Here is a 21,046-nt window from a genome sequence, read left to right on the forward strand (position 1 = left end):
TGTCAATGTGACAGGAAGTAGGAAGTAGGAAGGTGTTGTTATTGGTTGACCCTGTCAATGTGACAGGAAGTAGGAAGCAGGAAGTACGTGCAGTAAATGGTTTCCTTACAGAAGAAGCAGTGAGTGAAACACCCAGTAGGCAGCGAATAAAACACTTGTTGTGGATGTGAAATTACCGCATTAGCGGGAAAAATGCCATTGAACTGAATAATAAGCCTGTTGGATAAAAAATGCTCTGCGCTGTATTTTTGTTAGACATTGTAGCAGTTTCATTGCGCAGGATGCCTATATGAAGGAAGGGTGCGCGATGTGGTAAGGTTGCTCGGGTGGAAATACCTGGCTGTCCACGACCAGGTTCCTCACGCAACCCGAAAAGCTGCGAAAGTGTGGGTGTGTGTGTCGGAACAGGGAGTCCTCCTTCACCCCACCCAGCTGCAGGGGCTGGTTCACATCTAGGAACCTGGTGGACGTCACGATGCTTAGGAGGACAAGCAACACGGCATAACGGGGTCCAGAATGTGTCCAGCAGGGGTCAAGGTCTCCTACCTGGCGGAGCCGGGGGTCTCTCCGGACGCCCTGCAGGTGGACTGGTCCGCCTCCAGCGCATCTGCACCCTGGCTGTCCGTCTCGCTGAGCGCGGAACCCGCGCAATGGTCCAGCACAAGCTGCACGGTCTGCAGGAGGACGAGAGCCCTGTTTTGTGACACCACTCCCTTGCGCGAGGACTGAGTCCAGCAGGGGGTTTGTGGCCTTATTTTACTCTACTACCCCTTACAGGATACGATCCAAAGGCAAATCGCCCTTGGTGGCCCCACCCCCTGTGCTATGCCCCACCCCCTGTGCTAAGCCCCACCCCCCAGTACTATGCCCCACCCCCTGCTGCTCCCTGGTGTGGAAACCCACCTTGCCATTGCTGGCGATGTCAAGGCGGTGCCAGCGCCGGTCGGTGATGGCGGCCCGGGAGGGCAGCTGCAGGGTCAGGGTGCCCGAGCCATGGCTCACGCTCAGGGACGGGACCCCGTTCTTCAGCTCTGGGTGGGGGGGAGACAGAATAACATTTACCTTTATTCATGAATGTGACGCTTTGGTCAAAAGTAACTTACGCTGTTAAACTGCTTACACTGATTTACCCATTTATGCCACAGGGTAAGGTTCACTGGAGCACTTTAGGGTAATAAACCCACTTACTGCTGCTCTCAGCCCAGCTGAGAAGGAAACCAGTAACCAGGCAACAAAATGTACATTTCATGTGCACATGACTGGACCACAGGGGACCGTACACTGGAATGACCACGTAGTCCAGTACGTCACAATATTATTTTTTAGTATAGTATTTTTAGACAAGTAGAACAAAAAAACATAATTAAATAGTGACTTTTGCACATAGAACTCAGAACATAATATTTTTTGCAGATGCACAATTTTTTGTGGTATGGTATAGGGCTAAATGCTGCACATTGTGTTAAAATTACTTAATTTCAATGTTTCAAGTGATCTGCAAGCAAAAACACCAAAGAACACAACACACTTTTTTAAATTATACATTTATAACTTAAAAATTAAAACCTGTTAAAAACTGTAAAAATAGGTATAACAAGCTACAATCATGGCAAACTGAAAGAAAATGAGATAATTGAGTGATGGATCACGTGACTGGACCCCCCCACTCCCACTAGTTTGGTCATGTGGGGTTGAACTGTACTTTAATATTTCTATTACGTATGCTGTTTTGATCAGGAAATCTATGAATACACACTGCCCTGCTGATACTGAGTGCGGTGCTCGGGGGGCCCTGTATCGAACTGCGGCCGTGGAGGAGACCTTGCCATGACCAATGGCGCTCGCGTTCGATTTTCTGTCTGCGATGCGGCAGCCTGTGCTTGGCTCCGCAGACACAGAACACTTAGGGACCCCGCGGCAAACTGGCCGAGTCGGCAGGACATTACCGCGGTGCAAATCCTTGAACCTCCTTCAGTATTTATCAACACAGGTGTCAAAGCAAAATTCTGTGTCTCTGTGTATTTGACACTTTTCTCCAAAGCAACTTATAACATTAAGCTGCTTACACTGATTTATTAATTTATACAGCAGGGCAACTTTTACGGTATCAGTTCAGGGTAAGTACCTTGATCAAGGGTAACACAGCAGGAGGTGGAACTTGAACCTGGGTCCTTTGACTGAACGGGCAGCAACTCTAACCACTGGCTTTACCTGATTCCCCAGTTATTATCGCTCTTATTAGTAATGCTTAGAGCTGCTGCCTCTGGATCTAAAGGTTGCTGGTTCCAATCTAACCTACTGCTGCAATACCTTTGAGCAAGGAGGTATTCACCACGAATTGCTGCGGTAAAAAAGAAATTGCCCAGCTGTATAAATGGGTGGCTCACCATTATAAATCACTTTCAAGAAAAACATTAAGTAAAATGTTATTAATTGTTTAGCTACTTTGATCCAAAGAGACTTACAGTATTGTCCCTTCTATACAGCGTGGTATTTTTATTGGGGTAAGTACTACAGCAGGGTGTGAGAAATGAAACAACAGTCTTTGATTACAAAATCAACATTGTTAAATGCACTACTAACACTACATGGTGCTCAGGTGCTCTCTATTATATTATTTCTATTCATGTCTCATTCACTTTTTCCATAGCGACTTACAGCGTTAAGCTACTTACACTGATTTACCCATTTATACAGCAGGGTAGCTTTTACTGTATCAGTTCAGCATAAGTGCCTTGCTCAAGGGTACTACAGCAGGAGGAGGGATGTGAACCTGGGTCCTTCCAATGTTAATTATTATGCCACCTGCTGACCTGTGGAGTATTTGGTTACCGTGGCGATAGTGTGCCAGTTCGTGAGACGGTAAACATCACTTCGGGTGTGGGCTCCTTACCCAGGGCTATGAAGTCCTCGGGGTCACCAGCCTGCGGGACCCCAAGGGGCCCATTGTAGAACAGCAGCCCATCAGGGGACTCGGTGATGAACTCCAGGGAGATGCGACTCTGAAAGCAGGGTTTCAGTGGCGGGAACCAGGCGTAACCGTGACCGCGGAACGTGTGCTTGGTCTGTTGGCACTCGGGCCCGTCAAACATCGGTGGACACTGGCACCTGCAGGGGACGAGGACGCGTCACAGTGAGGCCCCCCTCGCCCTGCCCTCGGACCGTAGAGTCTCCGCTGACGAAGGCGCCCATAGGGGCGCGGTCACACGCGCACAGCGGCGCTCATCGGCGCTCCTCGGAAATGCTCGCGTATCACAGAATGCGGAGAAACAATTCGACAAGTTGGGAAGTTGCGAAGTTGAAGAAGGCAGTTTGGGCCACTGAGGAATTTGTGCTAAAAATGCACGAGATGAGAGGACGAGCGAGGCACCGGCAGTCGTTGTGCTGATTCACCTGCCCGGGTGCAGTGCTGCGCACCTCATGAAATAAACATGTGGCTGAATGCGCTTTGAAAAAGTCTGCTTCCTCAGCGCACTTCCTGCAGTCCAAAGAGCCCCTCGAACTTGGGCAGAGATGGGGTGGGGTGGGGTGAGGTAGAGTGAGGTGGGGGCGGTTACCTGTAGCCCAGCTCGCTGTCGAGGCACGTGCCCCCGTTGAGGCAGGGGCCTCCGGGGTACGAGGAGCAGGAGAGGTGCTCTCTGTCCCGGCCCTCGCACCCGCACCGCGCCCTGACGGAGGGGGCGAGCGACACCAGTGCCGTGGCCCCCCGGCTCAGCGCACTCGGGGCGTCGGCGAAGCTCACGCTGCTGCTGCAGCCCCCCGTCTGGCTGCAGTCGCTGTAGGCGCACTCGTCCACGCCCACCTGGGTGATAGCCACGCCCAGGGCGGCCTCCAGCTGAGGGCAGCAACATGGGGTGAGACTTCATAGTGGCAGCGAGATGCAATACCCCATTCAGATGGTATTATTATTATGATTATTCTTATGATTATTATTATGATCATTATTATTATTATTATTATTATTACCTTTTTTCCAACATGCCTTACAGTGTGAGATATGTACATAAACCGATTTACCAGTTATATGGCAGAGTAATTTTTACGCCATAAATTTGTACTAAGTACCTTAAGGGCACCACAGCACGATGTGGGATTCGATCCCAGTTCCTTTGTAATTTGAAATCTCTAACCAATACGCCACCTGCTGCCCCACTTTTTAAAAAAATATATCATCATATTGGACATTTAGTTTCAGTGTCATCACTGTTATGTCTCAGTTGTTATTACAAAGTAAGTTATTATTATTATTATTGTTATTATTATTATTATTATTATTATTATTATTATTATTATTGTTGTTGTTGTTGTTGTTGCTGCTGTTGTTATTGTTATTGTTGTTATTATTTTTATTATTAAGGTATGGAAAAGTGCATCTAAGGGTGTATTCAGTGTGTGTGTGTGTGCGTGTGTGCTGTGTGTGCGTGTGTGCGGTGTGTGAAGAGGTACCTTGGCCTTGTACACGGCCACGTTTCCATTCAGCTTCTCCGGCTTGTAGTACGGTGAGCCATGGGCTGCATACCACACGCTGACCTCTCGGGGGCGCCGTCCGCCACCGCCAGCTGCGCTGAAGACGTGCACGTTCTCCAGGTCTGCGCGCAGGATGCTGGAGAGGAGTCGGCGCAGGTGTGAGAACCTGCTCTCCTTGCCAGGAGGCGCCGAGAAGAACTCCTCCACCGTGATGTCTGGGGACAGCAGAGAGGAGTCACCACTGGACGGTGAGCGGAGTCCCGACCTTGACACGCCCATTCCCTTCTACCTCGTACTTTCCCAATTTTATCAGAAATATGATGATCTGAAAACAGCACAGCCCTCACTGCCCAGACCTACTAAACCCAATTTCATGGTGTGGAAGACTGCAACTGTAAACTTTCAGAACCCCTCAGGCCTGTAGGGCCAATGGGCGTGGCTTGCTCCGCCCTCAACGTCAGGAGTGGGAGTGGGGTTCGAGAGTGGGGTCCACTCACTCGCTAGGCGCAGGGAGCCTGCATTCCGCACCGCCTCCTCCTCCAGCGCCATGACGACAATCTCCACGGTGGAGGTGACGTCCGGCCAGATGCCATCCGCTACTCGGACCTGCAAGCTGTAGGTCCCGGGAGGAGTGCCGGGCTTCACGCTGAGCTGACCGGAGCTTTGGTTCAGAACGAAGTGTCTACGAGACCATGGGGGATGATGGAAAAGTACAGATAAACACACACATACACACACCTTTACTGCACATGACATTACTTACAGAAGTCAGACCAGGTCACACAACACAAACAGTACTAATGACGCAAAGGTCAGCAGAAATGCTCCCATCGGTCACATCAGACTCAAAGATGTGTTTGTGTTCAGGGTTTATTGGGTTTTTCTTGCTAAAAATGTTCACGAGATCATCATCTTACAAGCAAATTTGGGACAGGATTATATCAGTTGGTAACTCGATTTGTTGGTAACTCGATTTGTTTGTAACTCGATTTGTTTGTAACTCCGTAGTATTTTTTACCACCAAGTCACAGTCAATAAAAGCTGAATAATACACATGTCCGTCCAGCTTCTTAAGGGGTTAAGTTCTGGGAGAACCATCAGACGACGGTGTCAGTGTCAGCGTCATCAGCAAAAGGCAGGGAGAGGTAAAGTACTGCACAGAGGACGTTTAGTTTTACTGTAAAGGACAACTGGCCCTGCCAGCTCGTGAATCACGGACGTTACATCGAAGCCTGACGTGCATTTATTACCAAATTTGGGCCCAGCAGAGGTCTTCAAGGCGACCTGGGCACGTATTCAAATGAGGTTTTAAAAAGTGCCATCACGGTTTCATAACGAGAACTGAGCTTCGATGTGGCGGTGACCTTCGGGGGCTGAGCCAAATTAAGTAATTAACTGTCAAGTAAGCAAATAAAATAGGGCCCAGATCGAAGAGCTGCAGCTGAGTAGGACGGAAGGTGCCAAGTCCGGTAGGAGACGGAAACAGCGGTACAGTAATACACTAATGAGCCCATTACCCACATTAAGTGGGACAAATCCTTTCATCAGCACTCAGAATGCAGAAGAGCGGGTTCGAGAAAGGAGCTCTTCTGACTGTTATTTAACATGAGGCTAAAGAGTCACAGACACGGTGCTAAGCTATGCTATTAATATGCTGAAATTGTAAGATATGAATTGTTTGTATGATCTTATGAGGGTATTGATGTGTAACAAAAAAGAGCGGTTGAGCAGAACACGAACGTAAATGGGACCAGGAGTCGGTTCATAATTCATTTTGTTTGTAAATGAAATGTCACGTTTACCGCTAAGTCACATTCAGGAAAAAGTTCAGAATGCAGACACTCCTCAATTTGTTCACAGGTTAGGTTCTGTTTCACATATATTTGTAATAAATAAAAGTACGTTAATATTTTAATTGATTTTGAGTTACATTCAAACTCATTTTACATGACTCGGAATAAAAATGTGTCCTCTGCCCAAATTCCTGCTATGTGCTGATTGCTGACCAATTCATCCCATAATCACGTACAGCATTTCTCAACCCCTTATTGATCACGGACCCTCGAAGGCTGGTCACGAGCTGCGAACACTGCAGAAGTTAAAGCGCTCACACACTCCTATTGTGTTTGGGTGCTCTTCACCGCCACCTATTGGCTGGGAAGGTAAACACAGGTTGCGTTCACTCCACTGCAAACTGAAATTTTACATAACGGAAGAACACAGTTAAAAAATTAATTAATGATCCAGAAAAAGCTCTTATATTTAAAAATCCATAACTCAACCATTCCTGATGTATAATTGTTCAAAAAACAAATATGGTTATAAAGCACACTGAGTTAAGGACAATGACAAATATTATTACATGTAGGTGTTAATTTAGCTGACTACGAAGGGAAACATCCTGATGGCAAACTGAAAATTTTGGGTTAAAATTTATTCCAAATATGTTATTCCTAAACATTTTTTAATGCTATTGTTAGGTAGTTGTCTTGTACTTCTTCTACAGAGGCTGAATGGACATTTAGTTCACTAGTTATTTACAATTACCCTTCACAATGAGGTTCATAACGTCATAATATCTTCCATCCCTCTCATCTGAGAAGCGCACATTATAAACCATATGCACTTTTGAACGGACACTAAGATTCTGCTCTCGGTATCCAGGTCTTTTTAGCCAAGGACAGTTAAGACTTTGCACTGTTAACGCAGAATAAATCCTAAAGTAATATTTTCTTTAAAATGTCACCTAGTAGACTTGTTTATATTTAGCGCTGCTGATATTTTCACGTTTTTTTCCTTCATACCACTTAGATATGCTCATACACATTCCTATAAATAAGTGTAACATTTGGATAGTATTTATAGCATTTTCTTCAAACTTCAAGAGCAACACTTTATTACTTTGATGTGATGTAATGTTTATAATCTCCATTGTTCTTTGTGTTCAACGTGTGTGTATGAGCATCCACCCACACCAAAAATCTTGCACATGCAAACATTCTTGGCCAATAAAGTGTTGTATTATTTTGGAATAATTTTCAGTGAAAACCAGACATTTGTACTCAGTTTTTTTTTCATATATGCAGCACGCTGCACTCCTTGACGGATCAAGGGTTAGGGGTTAAGGGTTAGAGTTAGGGTTAGGGGTTCAGGTCACAGTTGTAATGGATGACAGGCTCTGCAGAGCGAAGCACGCAATAAGAGTCCCTGTCTTGCTGACGGTGAACTCATCATCCGCTAATGTGTGTGCCTGACGTCAGGCGTCACATGCTTTCCCGGGCCACATCTGAGCTTTCTGCTAAGTGGCGGGTTTCATCGCAGGCAGATTCGAACTACAGCGAGAGGTCAAAGCACCTGGAGGGTGTGCCTTCCAATCTGTACACCTTGTCATTCCAGTCGTCGAGGTCCGGGGACTGGACCTGTCCAAGAGCGCCACTGGGGAGGATACCTGGGGAAAACGCATAATGGGGTTACAGAGCAGAATCCCAGATCGTCCACCAAACACCCACCACCTTGAAGATAAAAGATAGAAAGAAATGAGGTAAGGTAAAGGGGGCATTTTGTATATATCAACATGGTGAAACATTAGAGCAGGCAAAAAATACTTCAGCATGTCGCATTCTTCGTTGTCCAAAAGCGAAATGCAAGGCTGTAATCCTGTTAGGCATGAAATCAGCAGCTTTTAAAACAGGCCCTGTTTATGTGCCTATTATAACAGAGACTTAAGTAAATTGTGTGCTTCATGGCAGTTTAAAAAAAACAGACAATGAATTATTATTAGGAGGTTTGATATTTACGTCTAAAAATACATCCAGCAATATCTCCTTGAACCAGGTGCGGTGTAGTCAGCGGGTAAAAAAGGGCCGAATAAAAAAGAAGAGTGAATAAGGGTTGAAAAAATAGATTTTCCACACCGTTGAACAAATAAGCATGGTAAAAAGATCTGACACTTACCATTATAGCTGTACACTATAAATTCAGTGTGACCTGCTGTATGAGGGTGGTCATTGCGGTCTCCAATGGTGACGGTCAACGTGCAGGTGGAGCTCATCGGAGGAGTCCCACTGTCAATCATGAGGATGGGCAGGAGGTACTCCTTCTGCTCCTCGCGGTCGAAGGTGCGCAACGCTGTGATGATGGCGCTGCCGTTTCTCAGGTCGGTCAGGTTGAAGCTGGCTGCATCGCGGTTCGACGTCAGCAAACGGATCGAGAAGGGCCCGGCGTTGGGTGCGGAGTCCTTGTCGGTGGCATGCAGCGGGATGGAGGTGTCGTTCATGCGGACCACCTGTGGTGCAACCGAGTTCTCCCACACTATCGGCTGGTAGGGCGCCTCGAATTCTGGGCCATTGTCATTGACATCCTGCACGGTCACCAACACGATGGCGGTGCCCGTCAACGCTGGGTTGCCCATGTCCGTGGCATGAACCATGAGGCGATGCTGAGCCATCTTCTCCCGGTCCAAGGAGTCGGCCACCACTACCCACCCATTCTTGTCCACCAGGAACTGCTCGTGAGGATCAGACTCAGGTGCGATGCTGTAGAAAAATTTCCCGTTCTGCCCGGAGTCGAGGTCGACGGCAGTGACCTGAGCGACAATCGTTCCCATGGGAACATCCTCGAACATGGTACCCGCTTCATAGAACTGGGGGAAGAAAACCGGGGCGTGGTCGTTGGAGTCCTCCACCTGGATGACGCAGTAAGCCAGGCTGAAGAAGTCCATGTCCTCCACTTTGACAGTCAGGTTGAAGGTGCGCTCGTGGGGCTTCTCAAAATCAATCTTCTTCTTCAGCCGGATGGTGCCGCGATGGTTCACCTTGTCTGTCTCGATGAAGAACTTGCGGTCATCATCGCCGCTGATAATGCTGAAGGTCATCAGAGCGTTCTCTCCCTCATCTCCATCCGTTGCAGACACGACCAGCACCTCGCTGTTGATGTCCAGGTTCTCTGTCATGGACGCCATGTACACCCTCTGAGTGAACACGGGAGGGTGGTCGTTGATGTCTGACACAACAATGGTAGCAGTTCCAGTACCTGAGAGGCCTCCTCCATCTCTGGCTTCCACAACCACAAGGTAACGGTCCTCCACTTCCCTGTCCAGCGACCGCAGCACTGTGTAAATCGTGCCAGTTGAGGGGTTGATGGAAAAGAGGTTCAGATTGATCTCGTTGCGCACGTTTTGTACAATTCGGTAGGTCAGGACTGCGTTCTTTCCTGCCTTGGGGTCGTCCAGATCTGTGGCCCTCATTTCCATGATGGAGGTGTCGGCAGGGGAGTTCTCGGGCACGTGGCCCACGAAGCAGCCGTCCACGGAGCACAGGAACACAGGCGCGTTGTCGTTGACGTCTTGCACTTCCACAATGACGTCAGCAAAGCCCGTGAGCCCTGCCCCGTTCTCGTCGGTCGCCAAGACCAGGAATCGCCACACGGAGCGCTCTTCGCGGTCAAGCTTCTTCCGGGCATGGATCCGGCCCGTCCGTTCCTCGATGGTGAACTCGCTCCCCGCACCCTGCCCGTGCAGGGAGTAACGCAGAGCCGTCTGGTCGGCCTCCTGATCCGGATCGGTGGCCGACACCTGCGGGGCAAAACATGAGAGGCAAACTGTCAACCGCTATCTTCCGAAAGGGAAGCGAGGAGAAGAGCATTCAGTTTCAAAATACCCACCACAAAGCTCAAAACACAATTAAAAGTTAATATGCACTGTAAAAGAAGTTCCGTATTTTTTTTTTTTTTTTTTTTTTGCCATCTTTCGCCGGAGGGTTTGTTTACGCAAACCTTTGAAGTGTTTCCCTCCGAAAAAACACAACGCAAGACATGGAATGGTGGAGCACGCGATGGATAAAACCGAGGAAGCCAGATGATTCGTTCCAAATTGGAGTTTCAAACATACCCGGGTGCATTAATAAACAACGTGGAACACTTCAAGGGGCTACGCCAGCAAAGACAGAAACAATCTGGTGCATTATTTGAGCGCACAGCTTGGCAAATCACATCTGCCTGAGAGGAAACAGCTTGGACTGAAGCATTCTTAACTCACGATTCCGTTCTGCAATGCTTCTACCCTTCTCCTGTGCTTACTTTCTGGCCGTCCTTTCCACAGAGATCAGGGAATAGATTTTTTATAACGCTTTGCCCTGGTCTCGTGTGCTAGTTGAAATAGTAAACTAAAAACGAAAGCAAAAATTAATTGATTGTGGAATTTCCTGTGAGACCCTAAGGCTTTGAATAAATCAGAAAAAAAAGCTCAGGTTTTTGTTAATAAAACCAAAATATAGCATTATGAACAGTGCCTTCTAGGGACCTGGATGACCACTGACCTCGAGAACCAGAACGGGAAGCTCGCTCAGTTCCTCCATGACGGCTGCATGGTACTCGGTCTGGCTGAAGAGTGGTGCCTCGTCGTTGCGGTTGACCACATTGACGATGACCAACGTCTGGTTTTCCCACTTGCCGTCGGAGGCGACCAGGCGCAGCTCGTAACGTTGCTCCATCTCATAGTCGAGCCTCTGAGCGATGAAGATGGTCCCCACCTCGGGCTCCACGTCAAACGCACCCATCGCATTGCCCGACGTGATCTGGTAGCGCAGCTTGGCGTTGGCCCCTGTTGGAGCGAAGGAGACCGACAGCTGGTTTTCCACTTGAATGAGTGAATCTTTAACCAGATATGTGTTCGCCACCTGCACACGTAGCACACGTTAACATTTTGAATAAAAGCGGACAAAAAAACACAGAAACTGGACTTATGAGAAGTGGAAGTTATAGGGAAATGAGTCAAAATTTGTAAGAACCGACCAGGCACTATTTGTAATACACAAAGAGCGTGAGCGCATGAGTTGTGCCTCCTTGGCTCCCACTCTTTAGCATGGTGGTGGCAGTGTCATAGTATGGGGCTGCTTTGCTGGTCAAAATGTTGCTAATTTTGACATAGACCGTGACAATATCAACCAACACTGGTACTGCAGAATTGTTCAAAGGCCATTCAATCAGCATTATGGATAGTCGGGCAGAAATTCCTTCTTCAGCAAGATACTGACCCAAAATACCCCTCAAAGTTGTGGAAGAACTATCTGGTGAAGAAGAACAGTGAAGGATAACTCAGACTACTGACGTGGATGACAAAAAACTTTCAGAGAAAAAACTAGTTTTCAGGGGTTGTATTCTTGACTCTGTTTCAATTTAAAAGAAACCCAGAGTTTCTCCCAACTTTCCAACTGGACCCCCTTCTGTCTCTGGCTTATAATGATTAATCTGGATTCAACCTTCTCTTAATATCATCAAAAAGAGACTGGTCATGGTCAACTTTAATTTTTCTCAGAGACAAAAAACATTTCACGAGGGACAGCTATTATCCTACTCAGCACCATAGCTGGATATTTTACTGAGAATTTCATCACACTGGGCCTTATTGTAGAGAAGTGAGAATCATATTTTACTTGGCCAACCTCTTCTCCCCTGCTGTTCTTAATCTGAGGACTCAAGAAGAAAAGATGCTCGCTGAGATTCTCCGCCCCTCCAGAAATTGGATTTCCTTTGTAATTTTCACTTTTATGCGGTCTGTTTCACATGCCAGGAACAAAAGCCTTATTATTGTTAAATGTAGAATTCCGATTGGGAATTGGCTACTTACATTTACATTTATTCATTTGGCAGACGATTTTCTCCAAAGCGACGAACAGCTCAGCGTAAACAAAACAAATTCAACAACAGACTTTAGACACAGGATCAAAGCACAGCTTGTCTGTCTGATACTACCATGTTGCTGGATCACATCCCTCCAGTAGCTCCTATAGAAGTGATGTTCAAATAGCAAAGACAGATTGAAATATCAAATACATAGGTAATCATAGCAGATGATGTAGCTGTCAGGAGATCGCGAGAGAAGTGGCTCTGAAAGAGATGAGTTTGAGACCCTTTTTGAATGCTGGGAGGGATTCAGCAGCTCTGAGGGACGGAGGGAGCTCATTACACCAGATTGAGGCGAAAACTAAGAACTGATGGACTTTCAGTTGTGAACCCTTAGTAAGTAGGGCCACCAGACAGCCAGAGGTGAAATTCTTCACATCTGGCTAAGAAAGACTGAAGAAATCGCTTAACCTCTCAGGTGAGGTGATCTGGCCTTAATGAGATCATCATGCAGAAATCAAATGAGAACCTGAGCTTTGGTGGAGTGGACTAATTATAGCCTAAAAAAGACTAAGAGTGACTCATGTGTGAAGTGTCTCACAGCTGCTAGGCCCAATCCGGTGGCTCCTTCTGGTCCCTGGTCAAGGAATGCCTGTAGCGTGGAGCAGATGTGCTCAAAACGGAGGCGGTGTGGACCAGCTCTCGCCGCCTCCCAAATGTCCTCGTGATCGGTGGTCCAGGAGAACGACAGAGAGGGAAACCGGTCCTTCTCCGACCTGGTTTGCCGGCTGAGATCAGATTCTGTGAGACACGCGCCATCTGGGTGGGACGCACGGTGGCTCGGCGGGGGAGCATCGCGGACGCCGTAGCCCGTGTTCGTCAGAGCGGCGAGCGCGATGCGCCGTGACACTGGTGGACGGGAGCTCCGGCACTTTCGCCAACAGCGGCCCGCTTAATGAACGGGCAGGCCATATGGTACAACCCCAGAGCGTGAGCCGGGCACGTGGGGGGTGGTAACAGCATCTTCGCCCAATTCTTCCGTTTCTCTCCCCGCCGCCCCATCTCCCAGAACCCGTCTCTGCTTCGCGAAGCAAACCCATCCTCTTCAAGTTCATCATTCTGCAAATTTTCCACCTTTGATGAAACTCAATCCCTGGCTAAATGGAGATTTGACAAAGAACGTGAAACTAATAAGCTTTAGGAAACATTTAAAGGGACCATAAAATTCCTTTATTCCCTTTGGATCCGTCCCTAATTATTCCAATCCCCCTTTTCCACTCTGACTGTAATAAGAAATATTTAGATTTAATGGAAAGCCATTTGATGTGCATTCAGCGGCGGGTGGGGGTAAAGGGTGATACAGGGGATCTCATTCCGATTAGCATTTTGCTCGTGACACCCATGAAATATTAGCTGATTGGCCACAAGTTGGTTATACTTGCCGAGCATCTTGAAGGAGAGCCCGAAAATGGATCGTGTCCAACGGGAAATGTCCCAGAGTGCACCTCATTCACGGAGCAGCGCCGCTCACCTGACTGCGACACGAAAATGCAGCTAATATGCACGTATTTATTTCGTGCTTGTTTTCCCCGTGCGTTTAAGTCACCCTTAGCATCGCAAACACGGCGCTGTTTACGTTAACAGAAATCACAGATTTCTTTTGTGCGAACGCAGAGATACCCCGGACCTGCTAAGACTGGGTAATCCTATTATGCGCGCGCCTCTCGTTGACAGCTAGCACACTAGCAACGACGTGGAATTGATGTGGAGGTGGCGAGACACGCAACGCGTCAAGATAATTCCTCCCGGAGCATCCGCGCACTGCATTGTGGGATACCGTGCCACGCAACAGCACAGGAGCTCGTCGGTCTTTATGCATCTGCTGTTATTTAAATGTAAATAGGTACGCTATTTCTCACATGTTAACTTTTGTTTAAAGGTCTTCCAAAAGTTGCACTTGACAGCCTTCCCTTCCCCTTCAAGGGCTCGGGGAATCGTATCTGGTTTTCGGGGATCAGCCGATCCCGTGTTTTTGCGGGGCTCTGAACAAAATGAAAGATACGCCCTGTGAATAAAATGTAATCGACTGAGTTGATGGAGTTCTGCACGGGACGGGGAGAGGGCCCCCCGTGGACCGGGACCGAAGGGTCCCTCCCGAGCCGGGCTCGTCCCTCGGAGCTCACGCGTCTCCCGAGCGCGCGGGAGCGGCGGATGCGAGTGAATCAGGCATGCTCTGTTATCTCAGGACCTCGGGGTATCATGAATAAAAGAGGGACGCTTCGCTTCAGAGGTCAAACAATGCGACGCGTCGCTCTATGTGTGCTGTCAGCCGGCCCCGCCGATCGGTTACGTCTCAGCGGCCCTCGCGCACCGTTCCCCCTCCTTTGCTCCCATTTTCTTGTGCAGCTGCTGTGTCACCGATCTGCAGCGGTGCTTGAAGAGTCCGACGTCCCCCCCGGGGAGACGACCGAGGGAGGTTGCCGTGACTACCGTTTGGCAAACGGGTCATCGCGGCGGTCGACCAGGAGAAGGACCTCGTGTGGAGCAAACGACCGTGTTCTTAGTTCCGGTCCGCAGAGCAGATTTGCCCAGCGATGGGCACCCCCCCCCCCCGGAGCAGTTTCCCACCGCCTCCGACGCAACAGCAGAAAGAGCGAACCCACGCGGGGCCCCAGAAAAGCTCAGGAGCGCTGAGACATGCCTGATCAGCAAACGCACCGCCTAATGGGATCAGATCATGTTTTATGGATTATCTCCAGCTAATGCAGATCATCTGCCTCGTCGGACACCTGGGCTGGGCAGCGGGGGCGAGGGAACCGTGGGCTTCGGGAGACGTCGAGCTCCTCTTGAAAAGGGGGCGATTTCGCCGGCGAAGAGATGGGAGCCCCGCTCACGCTGCAGATTTGGCGAAGCGTAGGGCGGTGGGGCGAGAGCCGAGAAGCGGGCCTACGCCGGAGCCTTCGCGAGGCTCGTTTACCCATCCGGCGTCACCTCGGCTCTTTAGCTCTGCAAATCTACAGAAAATGAGGGAGAAAAATAGTGCCTTTGTCCCGCGCTCAATACCGCTGCGAACGCACGGCACCATTAGACCTTCCCTCCGTGTTCGGCGCTGGGGAAAGGAAAATGTTTATCCAAATTTGCACGCTTTTCCCTCCCTCCTTCCCTCCTTCCCTCCTTCCCTCCACCCCCCGTCTCGCTCGCGTTTCGCAACTTTGCGCCAAATCAGATGTCACTTCAGATGCCACACGGGCGTCACGAAATGTGACATCGCACAAAAATAAACCCGACATCGTTTTCACACAGGATTTACCACTGCCATTAAAGTATGCGCTCTTATTTATTTATTAATCTCGCCAGACAGCTTGGGACAAAGAAAACAAAGAAACATCAAATAATTACCTCGGGGGTTTGAATCAGTAACTCCTACATTCACCGGGGAGATTTGCTAACAAGCTCCGAGGAAAAAAAAGGAAAAAAACTGTTGCTTTGCCAAGGTTTCCCTCACTTCATTTCAGAGGCTCTGTGAAGCCCGTTTGCCGGCAGGATCAATTTTCACCTCCACGAATCCACCTGGCAACGCAGACAGTTTGCCTCGTCTGCCGAGGCTCCGTCGCCCCGACAGGATCGCGTGTGGTGCGACACCGGGAATCTGGGCGCTTTTGTGCTTTCCGTGTCACCGAGAGGAAGACGGCATGCTGAGACCCCTGCCAACTGGGACCTAGATTGTATTCAGGCCCCCCTCCAACCTTCAGGCACCAAACACCTTCGATCGCAGCCTTCTTTGTTCATGCAGAACACCCCTGACTTCGTTCAGACTCTTCTAGGTTCTTTCAGAATCTTCAACTTCTTCAACCTCGAGTTATGTTCCTAATACTTTCATTCAGACCACCCTAAACCTTCAGCCAGACCCTCTCCAGCCTCCGCTTAGATACCTACACCTTCATTAAAACCATCCGATACTTCCAACCAGACCCTCGGAAACCTTAAATTTCACACCTACTCCTTGACTCAGACCAGCCTGAACCTTCAACCAGACCATCTCCAATCTTCAGTCAGATCCCCGGAGCTTCATTTAGAGAAACCTAGACCTTCAACTGCACCTTCTTCAGCCTTCACTTAGATACCTCCACCTCCGCTCAGACGACCCTATGCCTTAAACTAGGTGTTCCGCTACTGTGCCATCATTTAGACAGCATATAGCACCTACATTCACACACTTTCCTACCATCATGCAGACCCCCTTTGTCTTCATTCATACCTTCTCTTGCCTCCAACATGATAGCATATACCTCCGTTCAGTCCCTATCCTATGTCATTCGGACAGATTATACCTTCATATCGACGTCACACTACATTCATTAATGCACATGATTCCTTTATTCAGAGCCTCTCTTAGTTACATCATCCCGATCACCTCCTGGCTTCAGTTATATTCACTAAACCTGCAGGGAGAACTACCTGCACCTCGATTCAGACCTTCGCTTAGATTTAATGATACCCCTCAGACCAATCTATACCTCATTTCCAACCATTCCCAACCCTTATTCAGACCTGGCCACCGTGTGAGCCAACCCTACCTTCATCCTCATCATTGGCAGTGACGGTGATGACAGCGAAGCCCACTTCCACGTCCTCCTCCACGCTGATCTCATAGACGGGCTGAGAAAAGGCAGGGGCGTTGTCGTTGACATCCGTGACGAAGATCCGCACGTAGGCCGTATCTGCGGGATGCACAACGGGCCATGTGACACGTTTCTGAATATTTATTTCATAAACTCATAAACCCCTCTTTGCACATCTGTGCTGGAGCACCACCTACGCTGGGAGTTAAAGGTGTGAAGGGTGACTGGGTGAATCACGCACCTGTGTTGGGCTGCCCCTGCTGGCCCGGTCGTGCTGACTCAGAACTGTCCTGAGACTGGACCTCGATCAGGTAGGAGCTCTTCTGCTCCCGGTCAAAGGAGGCACGTGTGTGGATGACCCCCGTGTAGGAGTTGATGCTGAAGAGCTGCGAGTCTCCACTTTGGTCCTTGAGGATGATGTAGTTGATCTAGAGCCAGTGGGTCAAAGCACAGTCAGACTTGTCACCCGATGTGTAACGTGGGTCATAATGTTATAAGATAACATTTCTGTCTGTTGGGGGAATGTTTATAAATACAACCGATATTAAAATGTGAACGAAATCGAAAATCAAATCTCGATGCTGTATTTCCTGTGCCCTGTCCCACGGTATTTCAATGGAGACCCAGTCAAGCAATCTCACCATCCCGTGGAGACCGGAGTCCAGGTCTGTGGCGGACACCTGGACCACCGATGTCCCAATTTCTGCCCCCTCCGGTACAGTCGCCTCGTATGTGGCGGACATGAAGAAGGGCACGTTGTCGTTCACATCTGTGGAGGGGGGGGCGGGGTTACGCAAAGTCGCCCCAAACATTTCTGCCTTTTCCGAAGTTACCCACATTCGAAAGCATGAAGTGAAATAAATGTGTATAATTTTTTTCTTACAATACGCATTCAAAGGCGTGGAGATTAAAGGTGACTCGGGTGCGACCCATTGAAAGGCTTTTAACTTTGGTTTCGGCAGATTTGAAGACCCTCGCTTCGTGCCGCGTGACTCATTACACTGGCGCGCTGGCGGGGTCCTCCCTGCGGACCGCTGATTACACCACATCTATAATGAGCTTTGAGGCTCCTTTGTCTTCCTTTTCATTAGATTTCAATTTCCATTCTCCCCTTAATTAATGATAATGTATTTTCAAGTGCGGGGCCTTGCTGGAAAAAGTGCCCCCTTGGTTCCGGCGGCCCGCCACTTCCTACAGCGCCCCCATCCCCCAACCTTCACGCGCCCTGCATCTGAACAAATGCCAGCGAAGGCACTGCCACCTTATCACTAAAACATGGAAAAAAATTACATTTGGTACAAAATAGGAGAGATTATGCCGTCGCTTTCAGGGTGGCAGGTAGGGCACTCGTGGATTTTAGCGGATTTTGTGGGAAAGACTCACAAAGGGCTCGGCCTGGGTGGTGCCAGCAATTCAGGTCACACTTTTCCAGCCCTGGCCAGAGGTCGGCTGATTTTGTTTTCTGAATAAATTTTTTTCCACAACAAGTGATGGAATGTGCTCCTTCTGATAGATCTTATCATATGCTTTTTGTGAAACGAACCTACGGCGAGCTCATCAAGTGAGTTCCCATGAAGTCCAGATACAGAAGCTCCTCATGTGGAAAACCTTTGAGTTAGGAATTTTTGAAGATAAATAACCTTTTACGGGTTATTTATTTATTTTTAATAGCCTTTTCCACACCTCTCTGTTGAACTTCCGTCTTCTGCTGTGCAAAACCTGTGATTCCACTTCCTGCCATTAGTTGGCAGCAAAACGCACCCGAGCTGAACGGGATTCGCTCGCGAGTTTCCGTAATCAATAACAAGGAACGTGTTACTGGGAAGAAGTTTTTGGAAAGAGTGTATTTTTATTTTCAGTCATATTAAATGAATTTTAATTTGAATGCTCTTCAAACTTAATAAAAACATAAAAATATAAACCATACAGCGTATTTCACATTTGCATTAGCGCTTTGTCCGGTATTATTAGAAAACCTAACCTGTAAATACAGTAAATTCACCAATGCTAATTTTGTCAAGCTTTTACGGATTATGTAGATAAGAAAGAAAGCCCGTAGTGATCAGAAGCTGATGAACACGGAACACATACAAATGTGTCATCCATTAGCACTGATTGGATGATTGTGGAAATGGTGCATTTTTATTTTCAGTAATTTAACTGTAAAGTTTATGTTATTTGGAGTTAATAAAAATTTTTAAATCAGTGTAACCCAGTATTTTTCATGCATTACAGCTTTATTCAAGGTTTTAACAAATCCTACCAAGCAGATAAACGGAGGGACGGATGGATTATTAAGATCTTGCTGATTGGTGATTTAGTGGTAAAAGGGACTTTGGATTACCAAAGAAATCGAGTTACGAACAGTTCTGGTTTTGTTCATAAGTTGAGGAGCTGGCGTACCTAAATGTGTCAGCAGGCCGCCAGGAGGGACCGTTAATGTCAAAGGTCAGCGGGCAGCATCTCTCACCTGTGAGGTTGACGTAGACCGTGGTGAAGGAGGCCAAAGGGACTGCCGCCACATTCTGCACACGGACCCGCAGCGTGAAGAACCGCGTGGTCTCAAAGTCCAATGGCTCCGCCACCAGGATGGACGCCGAGCCGTCCGAGCGATTGGGTTTGATGTAGAATCTCACGGGCATGTTGGTCTCGGGGACCTGACCCTCCTCCAGGTTGTAGGTCACTCTGGGGTCACCAAGGGGCGAGGTGGCCTTAATTGTCTGTAAAGGTAGCGAACAGGGGGCGCGTGTGTGAGCACGGTAAAACTGGGGCAAGAACTGCTTCTTGTGCGATAATCACTGGAGGACATTTTCAAAAAGAAGTTTTATTAAATAAAAATAGAAAATGACTCAGAAGTGCAACTTCTGCCAATCCTTACTTAAGATAATTAGCATTATTAGTGAAAGGGCTTCCTAAATCAGCACAAATATCAATCACTGCTCTGCTGACTCTACCGCATGAATACATTAGACACACACCACGTGATCCATCTAGCGTCTCACTGAGCTCATATCGACACGTATGGAGTTCCCTTCAGCTCAAACGTGCCCTGCTCTCGTTCCCGGTCCGGGCTGTAGACGGGCCTCTCGTGTCCTTCTCGTCCCGCGATTCGTCGCGGGGTGGAACTGACGTGACGGGCCGCGACACGAGGAGCCCTATCGCCGCACCGCACACCTGGACACGGAGAGTTTCGCCAACAGGATTTCGCTCTCCCGCTCGCCTTAATGCCAAACGTAGCGAGCGCCGCCGCCACATGCTCGCATGCAACTGAAGGGGGGCTTAGAAACGTGTTGGCGTGTCCTCAACGCTCCCACAAACCCAGCAACCTCCCAGCGTCGCTCAGCTGGAGTGACTCCTTGGTTGGGTGATCTACCACGGAAAGTGACAGAATACCCTGGTATGGGCTACGGTAAGACAGCGAACGATGTATTAGGAAAGAGAGCACACTTCAGTGTCTGCGCACAAGCAAATCCCTGCAGGTACAAAATGACGGCAAAAACCCGCTAATCTCCGCCTTCCCCGACATTCTCCCTCACCTGCTCGGCAGGGAAATGTATATCATTATTATTATTTCATTGTTTTGCTACTGTCTTCCTCCAGAACACTTATTTACGACATGTATACAGCACGATCCACTAGCTCCTCTAGTTACAGATGCCTGAGTTATGAATTTTCCAAGTTACAAACATTTCCCAATTTGTTTTTAATTCTATTCTCATATTTCGGTTTTCCACAATTCCTGCTTGCTGCGCATGTGTGCGAACGCGACAAGTTTTTCACATCGTTTGTGCAATAATATATGAGGTTGACGTGTTCAACGATAAAAGCGTGGGACTGCCTTCGATCAACTCATCGCCACAGTGTTTACAGCTCATGTCTGGGGTTTATGCAATGTAGAATGATATAGTAAAACGTTATACAACGCACTGTCTGTACTGCTGACCTAAAGTGGTAAATAACCAGGATTTACACAATAACTGAATCATCTGCACCAAAGCTGGGTTCTACCCCGCAGAAATGTACTTGAACTATTTAATCCATAGCACACAGTTTCTGTGTGGATTTCGTCTTGGTGCTCTGGTTTCCTCCCACACTTCAAACACATCCTGTTCAGGTTCCCCCATAGTGTGTGAGTGACAGAGTGAATGTGTGTGTTCCACTGATGTATGGATGAGTGACCCAGTGTAAGTAGTGTATCTAGCACTGTAAGTCACCGCGGTGAAAAAGGTGTGTGGACTGATAACACTACACAGAGTTCATTGGAAGTCGATTTGGAGAAAAGTGTCTGATAAATAAATAAATTTATCAGGGTACCAGGATGTGACCGTGGCACCGGG

The 21,046-nt window shown here is 48.2% G+C and overlaps 1 protein-coding gene across 1 annotated transcript in view; it reads right to left on the reverse strand.

Annotated features, from left to right (window-relative positions):
- The window catches only part of LOC108940568 (neural-cadherin), a 103,781-nt gene that overhangs the window by 7,708 nt on the left and 75,027 nt on the right, over positions 1 to 21,046 (reverse strand). Inside the window, exons 13-26 of the mRNA XM_029260063.1 lie at positions 19,180 to 19,429; positions 17,351 to 17,478; positions 16,951 to 17,137; positions 16,665 to 16,808; positions 10,782 to 11,065; positions 8,422 to 10,039; positions 7,822 to 7,915; positions 4,965 to 5,149; positions 4,447 to 4,682; positions 3,558 to 3,835; positions 2,894 to 3,108; positions 904 to 1,031; positions 547 to 674; positions 337 to 460 (exon numbers count right to left, since the gene is read on the reverse strand). Coding sequence (XP_029115896.1) covers positions 337 to 460; positions 547 to 674; positions 904 to 1,031; positions 2,894 to 3,108; positions 3,558 to 3,835; positions 4,447 to 4,682; positions 4,965 to 5,149; positions 7,822 to 7,915; positions 8,422 to 10,039; positions 10,782 to 11,065; positions 16,665 to 16,808; positions 16,951 to 17,137; positions 17,351 to 17,478; positions 19,180 to 19,429 — 3,999 coding nt within the window. The remainder of the gene's footprint in view (positions 1 to 336; positions 461 to 546; positions 675 to 903; positions 1,032 to 2,893; positions 3,109 to 3,557; positions 3,836 to 4,446; positions 4,683 to 4,964; positions 5,150 to 7,821; positions 7,916 to 8,421; positions 10,040 to 10,781; positions 11,066 to 16,664; positions 16,809 to 16,950; positions 17,138 to 17,350; positions 17,479 to 19,179; positions 19,430 to 21,046) is intronic.

This window comes from Scleropages formosus, chromosome 18 (genome assembly GCF_900964775.1).
Source record: "Scleropages formosus chromosome 18, fSclFor1.1, whole genome shotgun sequence".
Lineage (NCBI taxonomy): Eukaryota > Metazoa > Chordata > Actinopteri > Osteoglossiformes > Osteoglossidae > Scleropages > Scleropages formosus.